The 14,106-nt window shown below is 38.8% G+C and overlaps 1 protein-coding gene across 1 annotated transcript in view; it reads right to left on the bottom strand.

Moving 5' to 3' along the window:
- acad9 (acyl-CoA dehydrogenase family, member 9) overlaps window positions 1–14,106 on the bottom strand; it is a 28,547-nt gene that overhangs the window by 1,984 nt on the left and 12,457 nt on the right. Inside the window, exons 6-17 of the mRNA XM_042498135.2 lie at window positions 11,271–11,349; window positions 10,982–11,153; window positions 10,809–10,882; window positions 10,636–10,711; window positions 10,461–10,531; window positions 10,245–10,364; window positions 9,253–9,381; window positions 7,932–8,011; window positions 5,283–5,409; window positions 5,108–5,185; window positions 2,113–2,241; window positions 169–241 (exon numbers count right to left, since the gene is read on the bottom strand). Coding sequence (XP_042354069.2) covers window positions 169–241; window positions 2,113–2,241; window positions 5,108–5,185; window positions 5,283–5,409; window positions 7,932–8,011; window positions 9,253–9,381; window positions 10,245–10,364; window positions 10,461–10,531; window positions 10,636–10,711; window positions 10,809–10,882; window positions 10,982–11,153; window positions 11,271–11,349 — 1,208 coding nt within the window. The remainder of the gene's footprint in view (window positions 1–168; window positions 242–2,112; window positions 2,242–5,107; window positions 5,186–5,282; window positions 5,410–7,931; window positions 8,012–9,252; window positions 9,382–10,244; window positions 10,365–10,460; window positions 10,532–10,635; window positions 10,712–10,808; window positions 10,883–10,981; window positions 11,154–11,270; window positions 11,350–14,106) is intronic.

Below are 14,106 nucleotides of genomic sequence, written 5' to 3'. Positions count from 1 at the left end.
GCTCATTAAAACACACGCACAGTGTGAAAATGAGAAGCAGCAAGGGGTTGGAGTGTTGGTATGTGGGCTTTGCGGGGAAATTCCACAACACATGCAAGTCTTTTGTACTAAGATGCAATAAAAAAAGGCAAGGGGCTGTTCTCAATTACCGTTTCGTGTTGTACTTACGTTTTTGCAACTGAGTCATCAGGTAATTGTTCTGAAAGAAAGCACTGGAGCAGAATGTGTTTGCGAGCAGCACCTAGAAAAATGAACAACACTTGTTCATCAAAAGCTGCAGACATGAATCCAACCAGACAACACAGAATCAAAACTAAATGTGATGCATTGGGCAGTTAGAAACACTACATGCAAGAAAGTAATCAAATGTGAAGTCAGACAATTGCAAACATCTGTAGCTTCAATTTTCATCTGCAAACAGCTCAACACAATAAGAGCAAACAGACACTAATTTCATTAATAATAACCGATCGTCAGATTAGCTCTTTGAGTCATTTTCATGTCTTTTCAAGTTAACACGTACAAAACTTCAAAACATCAAAACCAAGCATTTAGAATCACAGTGGAACAACACCACATGAAAGTTGAGTGACTAAAGCCAGATTTGCTTTTGAAATTATTCAGAACTTGGTTTGAATTACTTTTACTCCTCAGGCGAAACATTTCAGTCTTAAAACCAGACAAGAATGACTATCTTTGGAATGGAATTCAGTGAGACGGGATCTCTATAATCTGTGTGTGTGTTTTACATAAAATACAAAGGTGGTCCGCTACACGTTTGCAGCAGTTTCTGCCTGTAGCTACAGTGCAGAGGAGCACTGACCTGCTCATCTGAAACACACACAAGGATAATATGAAGCATTCAGTGCCTTCTTTCTGTCTCTCTGGTGAGTGTTTGTGTGCTCTGCATCGCTGTTTGTGATTACACACAGCACACACAACCCAGAGTGTGGAAACTCAGGATGTTTACATGATGTTAGAAAAAGTCAAACTGGATTTCTTTTTTTTTTTTTAAATCTGGATCCAGTTTTGTTTCCTTTTAAATTTTCTTCAACAACCACGCAAGCACCATTCCAAAACAACCACTTACTTTCACCTTCAACACTGGACTTAACATTTGCTAAATGGTATAGAACAGGACTCAAAGGCTTTAAGGACCTCTATGATGGCAATATATTTAACTATTTTTCCTCCCTCTGTGCTAAATTCAGTCTATCTAGCAGTGATTTTTTTCAGGTAGCTTCAAATCTTCCAGTGTGTTAAAAAATGTTTTGTTATGTCCCTAATGATGTCAAGAGATGTATGCCTTTACAAAACTCTTAGTCAGAAGAAGGTTACTGCTTTCCTGGAAATCTCTAAACCTACCCTCTCAGAGGAACTACTGATGGATAATTTAAGTTATGGAGACCATTCATTGAGTATTTTCATAACCTGTCAGTCGCTCTTCAAGATTAGAATTCATATCTTCTTTCTGCGAGATTCATGTATCTGCACTATGGATGCACAATATTAGATTTTCTTTATTTTTACTTATTATTATTTTTAATTTTTTCCCCAACATCTGACATGCCAGTATGTATGAGGCTACTGACTTCTCTCTGTTGGCCCATGCTCTGTGGGGGTTCTGGGGCTGGCAGCAGATGTGAGCAGATAATGTTTGTTTCTCCACCTGATTTTGCTAGTGGTTGAGCCCCTTTTATGGTGGATCTGATATACTGTGTACCTGTCGTGGTAGCCAACCAGCAGATGGAGACATGGGACACAATGCTTTTCAGTGTATGTGCTAGTTAATTACTGAACATTGTCAGGTACTGATTATTGAATACTGTCATGCATCCTTAATCTGTACTGCCTTACGAGCTGACATCATCATGTAATCTTTGTCTGAACAGCCTAACTTGACGTGTTAGTATTCTGTTACCTTTGAAAATTGTATGTGTGACTAGTCAATTTACTGTATATCACTGTATAACTCCCTGAGGAGTCTCTCTCTTTTTTCCCCTTTTGTTTTGTTTGTTTTATTCTTTCAGTGTTCTTTTCTTCCTTTTTATGTCACAATTAAAGCTTTGGTGTGTGTGTGTGTGTGTGTGTGTGTGTGTACACTGTACACACCTCATGGTCGTGATTCCTGAGCCCAATGCTGATGGAGCGGCTGGTTCTGGACAGGACGGCGGTCATGGCGTAGAGGTTGATAAGCACATCAGCTACTCTCTTCAGGACGAGCTGTTCGTCCACGATGGTCTGACATCAGGGGGAGACAAACATGGACACTTCAATCATCCATCATTTCCAGCCTCAGAAATGTCTTCTGCATATCTTTGTAATACAGTGGGAAAAAACTATAACGCGTCATTTTAGAATTTCTCAGGTAATCAAAACAATTCCTTGCAAATCTTGATCAATCCAGATAGCATCGAGGCAGACTCACAGTTTAGATTTCACTCTTAAACTGAACTAAATTGAAATTGAACCAAACTTGAATGCACTGGGATTTTCTTTCTATTGCCATAATAATATCTCAAAGTGGTTTGTGAAGACTTACAGTAATAGTTTGGATCTTTTGAAGTGGGGCTGCATAAGGTACTTATCCATAGTAAGTGTAAACCCCACCAGTTTAGAAAAGCAGGCAGGAGTACCGCCACCGAGCTGAGTTTCAGTACTGCAGCTGATGGGTCAGTAACAAAATATAAATAAGCCATGTTGTGGCTGTCAATAAAATACAAATAATTCAATACAGTCACTAGCATAGGTGGAAAGAATATTCTTTAAGCATATCCAGGTAATGAGTGAATGTCCAAACAATGATGTATCGTTGGGTGATGTTCCTGTTTATTGCAGAATGATGATAGAGGTGATTACCTTGTGGTATGATGTGAATGTGAAGTGATCATTGTGATTTTGCCCCTCCACTATGACTTTAAAATACCTAATACCTGGTGTGATGTCATATATTAGTAACCCACACTGCCATCTAGTGGTTAAAATAACATACCAAACTATATCACAATATAAAGTCAATATACATGCTCAATAGCTCCTACAAAGCACTTCAATAAAAGAGAACATATTCTTTATTTTCATTGCTTTACCTTGCTTACAGACTGCCTTTTGTGACAGGGGCATTATTGACAAAAACAGTAAATTTACATCTTAACACAGGAGCTGCTGTGTGCCTCGAATATTCAGTTAGTTTGTGTTATTATGTGACCTTGATGGATCCAAACTTACCTTTTAGAACATCAAAGTCACGCACTAACACAAACAAAGGAACTGATCGAGGCAGCCGTAGACCAGCAGCTCCCGTGTTCAGCGGAGTTGAAATTTCTTTTTTTCAACAGAGTCTGACTTAGTGACAACTCGCCAACAGCTGAAGGCTGTGGGGGAGATGCATGCTCAAAAGAAAAGACGGAAGCTTTTAAACATTATGAAAGTTGTTGGAAATTGCTGTCTGACAGTAAGGTCAAGCAGAGCAAATATTTTCAATATTACATACACTTAAACTGATGATAATTTTTTTGGTGGCTAAAATACATCTTGCTGCTGTCCTGTCCACAGCAGGACATCGCTTAGCTTCTGTGTGGGACTGCAGCCTGCTTCCTCAAACTGGGGACGTGCCGACTGATCTACTGTCGCTAATACACCGACCGAGGATTCAGTTCTTCTTCAAAAGACCCAAACTAGCCCTTTCAGCATTCATGAGAATATTTGAAATATTCTGCAATTACTGTATATCCCAACCTCAGCACCCGTCAGCCATCGGTCTGACAGCAAAAAAGTCTCTTTGGGCAACTGTTTCAGCAGTTTGGGTGTAACTAGTGGACATGTGGTCCAAGTTCTCATCTGCTGAGCTCAGCTTATTTCTGCTAATCTCTATAAACAGAAGATCTGAAGATGGTTAGCCCTCAGTTTGGTGTGTTCATGTGCAACTTTTTGGCTGAGACACTGTGACGAGAGGTTACACAGCAGGGGTCTTTCATCGCTGCTAGTTCTTTGATGTCTGCTTGGTGTGTCATGGCTTTAAAAGGGAAGCCTTGGTCGGTATTAGTGCTGGAAAATGAGAACCGGGCAAGTTCTCTGTTTGTACAAAGAAGCAAATAAATTGTTGTCCTTTGATGGGACTATTGCACATCGCTGTGTTGATGCTGAAATGATAAATCGTGCAGCCCAAAGGCGAGGCACATTAGAGCTATAACATCTACTTTTGAGTAAATAAATTTGACCTTACTGTATATTACATTATGTGGAAGTTTATCCCTGGAAGATTACTATAACAGTTAACTTTATTAAACACAAAATTCCATGACCTTTCCAAAACTTGCAATGTTTTCAACTACTATAATTCCATGACTTTTTCAGGCCTGTAAAATTAGACTTTAAAATTCCATGACTTTTCCAGGTTTTCCAGGGCCTGGGGATTCTTTATAAAGGTTAGTTAAATAATTTCCCTGTTAGGATTAATAAAGTATTTATCTATTTATCTATTCATCTGGTGGTCGTCAGACTGGTTGAGTAGTTTCAGATTGTAATTGACCGAAGTGTTCCGCTTCTTTGCCCTCCGCACGGACTGATTACCTGCTCCTAAAACATGATTGGTCAATACTCCTCTGACCACAAACAGACTGCTTACAACTCCAAAATCTGCCCTGCTGCTGACAGATTTTGCATCAGTACACAGATGTCTGTTTTAAAAGATTGTATCCAGTCTAGCACTGAAATGTTAAGCATCTTGTCATATGAAGGCTGCAGAGTGATGAAGGCCCTCTGAGGACACACTGTATTGGATGAAAAAGGAAGCACATGATACAGGAAGTAGGAAATGGAAAGCTGAGCTGTGTCCAGGAGGTTTATAAGAGCTGTGGAGAAGCTGTGACGATAAAAGCAAAGTGAAAGAGGACAAAGAAAGAGAGGACTTTGGAGCAGCTGTCTGAACGTTGTCTCACTAACACTGACTGGAAGACATGAACATATATCTATTCTCCACCAATAAGAAACAACTCGTACATTCAGTCATTAAAGAAAAAAGATCATTTTGTTTGAAGAAAGTGGAAACATTTGAGCAGAATCTGACCAATGTTTTTTCCAGAATGTGAAATCAATCAGATGTTACCTTTCCATATCTGTACAGCAGGCTCTCCACTGCGGATCCAAAAAGGCTGACATTCTGTTCCAGGTTCTTTGCACTTTCCTGTAAACACAAAAAAACACAAAACTCATCAGCCTCTATGAATACACATAAGACCGGCAGAAAATGGATCTTTTCAATGTTCAAATCAAGTTATTACTGTCAAGCTGGGATGCACCACTCCTTCTTTTCCTGTCAGGCCGAGGTCCACCTTTCCTCCCATGGAGGTCCTCAGTTTCCTGGTTAACATCCCAACAGCCAGGCCGATGTTTCCTTTCTTCATCTCCCTGCAGGCACACAACAGACAAGAATGATCATGGTCACAAGGATTCAGAGGTAATTTTACTCAGCTGCTCTACTCTAGTGATCTGATGGTGCGTTTAAAATACATGGAATTTTTACTAACAATGGAACAAATGATGAATGAATGAATGATAATGTGAAAAGTTTCTTGTTATGATACGACATTATAACATGAGATGTTTTTCACATTTGAACAAGATATTTTCATGTTATTACCTCATACAAACTATCATGTTATAACAAAAAAACTTGTAACAACAAGATACTTTTATTTTGTTATCATGTCAAATATTTCATAGTAACAGATTAAATATCCGCCCGCCAGTTCCAACAGCTGACCATTAAATATGGTCAGACCATAGTAATAATTCAACAAATATACTCTGAATCACAATCATTTCATTTCCTTAACTGTCCACTGAATTCTCTGTTGTCTCTGGTTAAAAAAAAGCAAATGGCTAATTATGAGAACAAAGAATCCTCTAGATGCAACTGAGGAATCAAGGTTGTCTCTCAGGGCCGTGCAGGGAACTTTAGAGGGGCTGGTTAAAGTTACAAATATGGGGCAAATGGACCTATTTATTAAAACATAATTTACTGCATAAACCACTGAATTATAGTGACTCATATTCAAAAAGAATGTAACTTGGAACATCACAACAAACCACATCATATTATTGGTCATGGTCTCCCAACTAATGAACTCTGAGGAAGATAAATAAATATGAGGAAATTATTAATGTTATAATGTCAGTAAAACTAGTACTAGTAAAACTCTACTGTAAAGGACTGTTCTTTATGTATGTGAGGGAAAGACATGCTGCAAATAAAAAAAGGGGAGACATGTCAAATTTTTTTTTGGGCACTGGGGAGGGACTTATGTGTTTTAATTTTGGCCTAGAGGAGAGGCACGCAGATTTAAATTGCCGTATTTTATATTTTCGCATTTATTTTACCACCACTAAAAATTTTTGGTTATTTCTTTTTCTGTTAAAGCGTTAGCCAATTTTTATTTTTTCCTCTTTAAAATTTAGATTTTTATTTTAAACTTTTGACAATTTTGTTTTTAACTTTACATTTTTGGGGAATGACTTTTAAAGAAAACATTACATGGGTTTGGAAGGCATGACTTCTTTAAAAATCTCTGAAATTACACCATTTATCACAGCTAGAAACTGTAAAAACAGAAATTATGGTTGGATTTTCAAATTTCAAAATGCTTCCATCAGAAAAAAAACATCACCAATTCTAAGTTTAAAATAGTGATATCAAAATATCACTTTTTTCTACATCTCATTTAAAAAATTAGTCAAAAATAAAACGTTTGCATGAAACAAACATAAAAAAATAAAGCAGAATAATGTCAACTTTTATTATAATTGAATGTGCAATATAATGTACTTGTATTGTATTTGTACTTATACTAAATGTGAGAAATTACTGCTTTTATACAGATCTTTCTTAGTGCGTTTTTAGACACCCCAAGCACCTGTACAGCAAAAGACAAGCAACAATATCTCGGCTGAGTTTTCTCAAATGACAGCACATGTGACCACAGTAATCAGCAGCCAGGACCACTAAGAAACTTGAATAAATGATACAGGATATGAAGTGGACGAAATAAAACATGATAAGCAACCACAGAAATGAAACTCAGCATCTAAATATTGTCACTAACTTTCTGTCTGCTGTGTCAATTGTTACAACAGAGGGCACATCACACAAAAAAAGCCTTCACAACTGAACACCAGCACAGAACATACAAGAAACAGTCGAATCTAAGGACACAGAGAGAGGTCTCATCCTGCATTATTAGCATTGTTAAAAATTTCCTGTTGTAATGCGCTAAGTTTATATGATATAATAACATGAAAATATAGTTTTATAACATGTTATATGTAAATGTCAAAATCATCGTTTTCAGATGATTACCTGATACTGATCAATGTGTTTGTTTCTGGCATGGCAGCAGTAAGATTCTGTACTTCTGAACCCACAGAGATTTATCACCGTGTTTAGCTCCACTCTAGACATTAATAGGTCTTTCAGCTCAATTTTACTTTCTGGCCCGCAAATTTAACATTTAGACTCAGATCCCTCTCAGCAGCATTACTTCCATCTGTAGCTCTCTGATGAAAGCACTGCACTCTACCTGCTCAGCACCAAACAGCAAACACACTTAGAGACACGCTGGGGAACAGAGTGAAACTTTTAGCAACTAAAGACACATGCTTCCCTCAGGAGCTGGTGGAGGCCAAACAGAGCTAAAGGAGAGTAAAAACAGAGCTTAGATTCATCCGGTGGCCAAAAACACAAGTCCAGCAGTGCTAATGTTGCTGTGGATCTGCTGAATACACAATCTTTGCTAATGTTTTGGTGACAACAGTGTTATAAAGCGATCTGTCAAACGTGGGATGTCCTGAAGCCGCCAAAACTAAAATAACGGAATCAAATACATTGTTATATGAATATATTTCCTGGTTTTATACAACCTTCATATTCTTACTTGATCTTCCCTGTGAGGACTTTGCCTGCGTACTGCATTCCAGTGAGAGCGATGTACATCCTCAGGATTTCATTGGTACCCTGAAACAGCAACAACATCACAGAATGGTACACGTGCATCTTACAGTGTGAAGGCATCAACGCAGCTCACAGAGAACACTATGGGCATACAGTGTTGGGGGGGGAGGGGGGAGGGGGGGCACTGTTTTGATCTTTGCAAGATCCACATTGTCCTCAGGGAGTATATCTACTGATTTTGATTGATTCAAATGTTATGACACAAAGGAAATATGTTCAATTGGCTGGTAAGCTGATGTCATCCAATTACAGGAAAAAACTTTAAGCTTCAACCAAAAAAACTCTCAGTTTACCTTAAACTCCAAAGTGCCACCTGCAGGCTGCCTATGGAATGGATCATCTCAACAAACCAACTCCAGCTCAGTGCGTTTTAAGGGAGCAGTGTGTATGATTTAGGGAGATTAAGTGGCATCTGTCAGCGAGGATTGCAGATAGTGACGAGATGAAACTTTGCATTCCTTCAGTGTTCATTGTTCCGAGATGAATTATCTGCAGAGGTCTCTCCAAAAAATATAAAACAGTGCATAGGATTCATACAAAAAATGTGCATGCACACAATTGCTGAAAATGGCATGCACAAAAAAAATCTTTTTATGAAACTATACATATGCATGGGAGAGTGCTATTTCCCTTTGCAAACCCCAAATGAACTTTGAAATGGATCAGACTCATATCCCCTCCTCTACACACCCACATTCAACCAGTAATGGTCAATGCAAAGCACCTGATGAATGAGCCAGCGGATCAGTGGATCTTTACGGTGAATCATAGCAATAGCTGAGTGTCACCTGATTGTTTCACAAAATGCCAAAATGATCGCAACAAGCAGTGGTGTCCCCGACCCTGAGATATCATTTCAAGATGAAATTTGGACAGGGGAACGCAGGTTATTTATTTATCTAAGCCTGTTAATGTGATCTTGGCCTGCATTATGATCAGGGCTCATGATAATGATATGGGAGGGAAAGGAAATTGCGACTTGTGCACAGTTTTAAAAATATTAATATATTGTGTTTTTGTCTGCACATACACTTTTAGTATGGATCCTATGCACCGTTCTATAAATGAGACCCCCAGTGAACAAACTTGTGAAAACACTTTGCTTGACATTACATATCAGTGTTTCTCTGTTGCTGTCTGGCACACCACTTGTCTAAAAATTGACAATGACAGACAAGGAGACCCTTGTTGTCCCCAGTGGGAACTATGACCCTCACTGTACTGATGAATATCTGTAAGTGTACCTCAAAGATAGGCAGGATGCGACAGTCCCTGACGTAGCGCTCGTACGGGTAGTTCTTGGTATAACCCAGACCTCCGAGGACCTGAAGAGCCTCACTGACACAAATCCAGCCTCCCTCTGAGCTGAACACCTGAACAGAGAATACACATCTGGAGTTATGTGCTTTCATGCTGGGTTCATCAAGGGTTCATACACATTTTTACCAAAACATTTCAAGGACTTTTCCAGGACTTTCAGGCAAAATTTGAAGACTTTACAATCTCTAAAACCACAATCGATACTCCACATCAGTTCTTCATCATTACTATACATTAGCTTTTTTTTAGGGGAGGGGGGGCAAAAAGGGGAGGTCATGTCAAATAATTTTTTAAGCACTGGGAAGGACTTATGTTTTTTTATTTTGGCTTAGGGGAGGGTCAGGCAACTCTGAATGGCAGTATATACAAAATGCAAACCCGCAGGCCCACAGGTTTGGAGGGCATGTTTTCTTTAAAAAAAATTGCCCATCTTTTCTTAAATACATTTTGGGTGATTTTTGAAGTTTTTTATTTATTTATTTAGTTTCCCTGCAATTTTTTTTAAATAACACTTTTTCTTTTTGGCAATTCTTTAAGAAAAGGGTTTGGCAACTTTTTTTCAAAATTCTTGGAGATATTTGAAGAAAACAATTGGGTGATTTCTTTCTTTCTTTGGGTGATTTTGCTTTAAGATATTATTTTGGCATTTGTTTCTCCTTTAAAACTTGCCTTCCAAACCCACAAAATAATACCATTACCATCACAGCCAGAAACTGTAAAAACAGACATTATCGTCAGATTTTCGCAATTATGACGTCCTTGGACACATTGAATGTTATTATACAGGTTTGTGAAACAAATTTCCATGATTTTCCCCTAACTTTTGTATATTTAGTTTTGTTAAACTTTACAAGGCCTGGAAATGGCTATATGCAAATTCCATGAGTTGAACAGCTGAATAGCAAAGCTATTGAACCTTAACCATGGCAGCCTCCAGAGAACAGTCTGGAAGGCCCGGTCTGTCCATCATCCCTGCTGTCAGGTACGCCATGCTTTCCATCACAAAGGCGTTCAGAGACATCAGTGCAAACTTCTCCTGCAGGAACACAACAAACAAAGCATCTTCACCTCTGACCAGACCGACTGCTGCTGGTGACTCACATGAGTCCAGTGAGGGGACAGTACAGCATACCTGAATCATGCCAAATTCACCCAGGCTCTTGTTGAACTGCTTCCTGGTTGCAGCGTATTCAGAGGTCAATTCTACAGAGAGATGGACAGAAATGCTGTCAAACTGAAGACATTTTACAAAACCCACCAAATGTGCGTTCATCATCTGTGATCTCAGCGATGCACAGGATTTTTACCAATCAGTTTCTTTATCATTCCAGCTGATGAGCTGCCCATACTGAACCTCCCTGAGTTCAGGATGTTCATGGCGATCTGTCCAACACAAAGCAAAAGGTTTCTGTCCAAATCAACACAGATTTACAGATCCAGTCATGTGCAACAGTTTGTGTAAAGAACAGAATAAACTTACCTTGAATCCACCACCTATTTCTCCTATCACATTCTCCACTGGCACTGGGACGTTGTCAAAAGACACTTCACAGGCTGAAAGAGTCAAACAGTTTGATTAAAAAGGACATGAGACTCTACCAAGAGGAACAGTCTGATGTGTCCATCTGTCTGTCCAAATTGTGAGGGTCTTACTATTGGAGCCCCGGATGCCCAGTTTGTCCTCAGGCTTGCCGCTGGTGATGCCCCCGAAAGCCCTCTCTACGATAAATGCTGAAATCTTATCTTTCTTCACACCATCTACTTCCACTTCCGTCCTGGCAAACACCGTCATAATATCTGCCATGCCTCCGTTTGAAATCCAAATCTGACGACACAGAGTGAAAGATGTGGGATTTTTATAACGATTGAGGCCAAATGAGTAATGTGAGAGGATTTTACTGTGAAATTCTGCAGCCCAGATCAAACGTCTGTGAGCTCTCACCTTGGAGCCGCTGATCAGGTAATGTTTCCCGTCTTCTGACAGAGTGGCGCGGGTCTGAATGGAGGCTGCATCGCTTCCACTGAAACAATAAAACTGAGTGTAAGTCAAGCTGAGCCAACCAAAGTATAGATGCAACACAACTTTATCTTTGCAGCAGAAAGTGCTCATTTCTGTTTGGTATCAAACAATGCCTGGTTGACCTTTAACCCCTGCTCTTACTGACTGTGCTGGTGAAGTACCTTTAAACACAACTTTTCACGTTTAATCTTCTGAAGCTATATGACCTTTTGAAAACTGTGCAAATTGCTTTGATTTGGAAATATAGGGAAAGGGCAATGACCAGCTTGGCAAAATATGTCCCACAATTTGCAAGAAATCTTGTTTTAAAGAAATTTGTTTTAAAAAGAGGTGAGGATTATTAGAAAATATTAATAAAAAGAAAATCCGGTAAAATATATTCACTCATTCACAAACTACCATAGTTTTATATATACAAATCTTAGTGATGAAATATAATAAAATATACAAAAAAGTATATATTTTTTTATTTTCACCAGTTTTTCTGGGTCATTTTGATTTTGGCTTTTTTTTTAATTTCAGGTAATTTTCATGCATCATTTGCATGCTCATTTTTTGGGCCATGGGCCATATCTTGTTGTTGCGTCCCTTTTTTTCAAAAAAGAAAAAAATCTAAACAATTTGCTTATGTTTCAAAGGGTTAACTGTCAGATTCAGTGTGCCTTTTCTGACAGTGATCAATAGAAACATGCCCTCTAGTGTCAATGTGAAGGCTGATCTCTACAAAATTATCTAAATTCATTACAAATTTATAATGTTAATTCCATGTTAACATAACTGCCTTCAGGTCAATATTAATTTGATGCACCTATAGTAACAGTTCCAGCGTAGAGTCAGAAGGCTGCACCTGCTGCCAGACAACTGCTGAAAATGTCAGTAGCCTTCCTGCTCATCTTACTCTTCTTTATAGTTTACACTCTGCAGTAGAAGGATGCAGATACTTTTGAAATTGGTGCTACATGACCAGAGGAAACTGAGAAAAAGGACTGTGGCATTCACTTTTGCTCAAAAGATATAAAACCTACAACTACCATGCATCCGACCAATAAAAACTCCTGCTGGCGGATGACATACTTCTACCTCGTCCATTTGACACAATGGCGGCTGGCTGGCTCTTGTGTTCCAGTTAAGCAGTAAGCTAAAATATGTTTCTGAAAACATTTTAGGCAAGAAATATGCAACTCTGTAACAGAATCTTGGTTTATATTTTTACTATTTGATCTCTGTTTTTTTAACCTTCGTTTTCACTGTGCAGGAAGCACTATGGTGCACATTTCCTGTTTACAAACTGTTGCAATTACAGCGAAAAAGGGCATTAAAATCCATTTCTGAAAACAGATTTAGATTAGAAATAGGCAGTATATCATCTTGATTTATATTTGATCAGCACTGCCTAGTTTTACCGTTTTAATTGGATTTTGCTCTGAGTTTTGGAGACAGGGAGAGGGGCAGATCTGTCTCTTGATGTGCTTCTATTATGTGTACCGGCTGGCGGCATTAGTGGTGAGCAATATGAAAATGCAGAAGCACAGCCTGTGGCTCCAGCAACAGCCCAAGAGCCAGTGAAACAGTGGCAATGTTTCGCTGAGGGGAGAGGGATATCTAGGCTCTGGTTAGATGGAGGGAAGTTCACCACAATTCCTTTCCACATCCTAGTCACACTGTTTAGCTACAAAGCTGCTTGAAAATCTGTGAAGTATCCCTTTAATCAGAGGGCTATAACTGTTGCCAAACAACTGCTGGAAGTGTCAGTAACCCTCCTGTGCTCATCCTTAATTTGCTTTGTAGTTTACACTTAATAAGTGATTTCGCCCTCATTCAGTATGTTGACCTTTTCACCTTGTGCACACTCACACTGCAACACATCAGCAGGTAGATACAGTTCTGCTCAGAAGTTTATATATACTGTGGCAGAATTTGTAAGATGTGTACAATTCTTAAAAGAAAACATGAGCGATCAGGCAAAACACATTTCTTTTATATTTAATAGGTTTCAAATTAAAGGCATCACAGAGTAATATTCATTAAAGGGATACTTTGCTGATTTTTAACCAGCTTTGCATCAAACATTGTGGTTAGTATGTGCAGATGAAAGTAGGGATGAAGTACTACTTGACTGATTGAGTACTGACCAAGCTCCCAGGAAGTGCGCCATGCTCTAAAGCAAAATGCACATAGTGGCCAAAAGTGGAATTACAGTGTCACGTGATGTACACTGGCCCAGAAAGACTTTTCCCTATTTGCTTAGCATTGGGAAAGAGACCTCCTTAAATCACTGGATAATTTCTTTGGAGACATGTTGACTTTTCAGAATGCATTTTTTAATATCCATTATTAAAAACATTAAGTCCTAAAGACGTAAAATGCGCCATTTTCCAAATATAGAGATATTTCCCCAGACAAAAATGAATGTGCATCGGACCCACGGGACACCACTGCATACACGCGCATGTGACTCGTGAGTCCCTGACACAACACAGGCTTTGTGCCGGCCATAGTAATGGATATATTTGAATCACAATTCATCATTTTTACTGTTTTACAACACATCCATTTACTGTTGGCTGTAAAGCTGTAATATGGTCGTCTTACCGTGTCTGTATCAGAACCGGTTATCAGTGAGCAGCGCGGAGCACTAGTGACAGTTATTAAACGGTGTTGAATGTAGTATTTACTTAAAGTTGAGCTGTGTAATAATACATGGGGCAATGTTACAATGCACAACCTTTTATTGCCTTTTTAAGGGCACAACACATTT

This window comes from Plectropomus leopardus, chromosome 2, assembly GCF_026936395.1.
Source record: "Plectropomus leopardus strain MGB_pleo_1.0 chromosome 2, ASM2693639v1, whole genome shotgun sequence".
NCBI classification, from domain to species: domain Eukaryota; kingdom Metazoa; phylum Chordata; class Actinopteri; order Perciformes; family Serranidae; genus Plectropomus; species Plectropomus leopardus.
The sequence above is the reverse complement of the archived record's forward strand: the minus strand, read 5'-3'. Positions and strand labels throughout refer to the sequence as shown.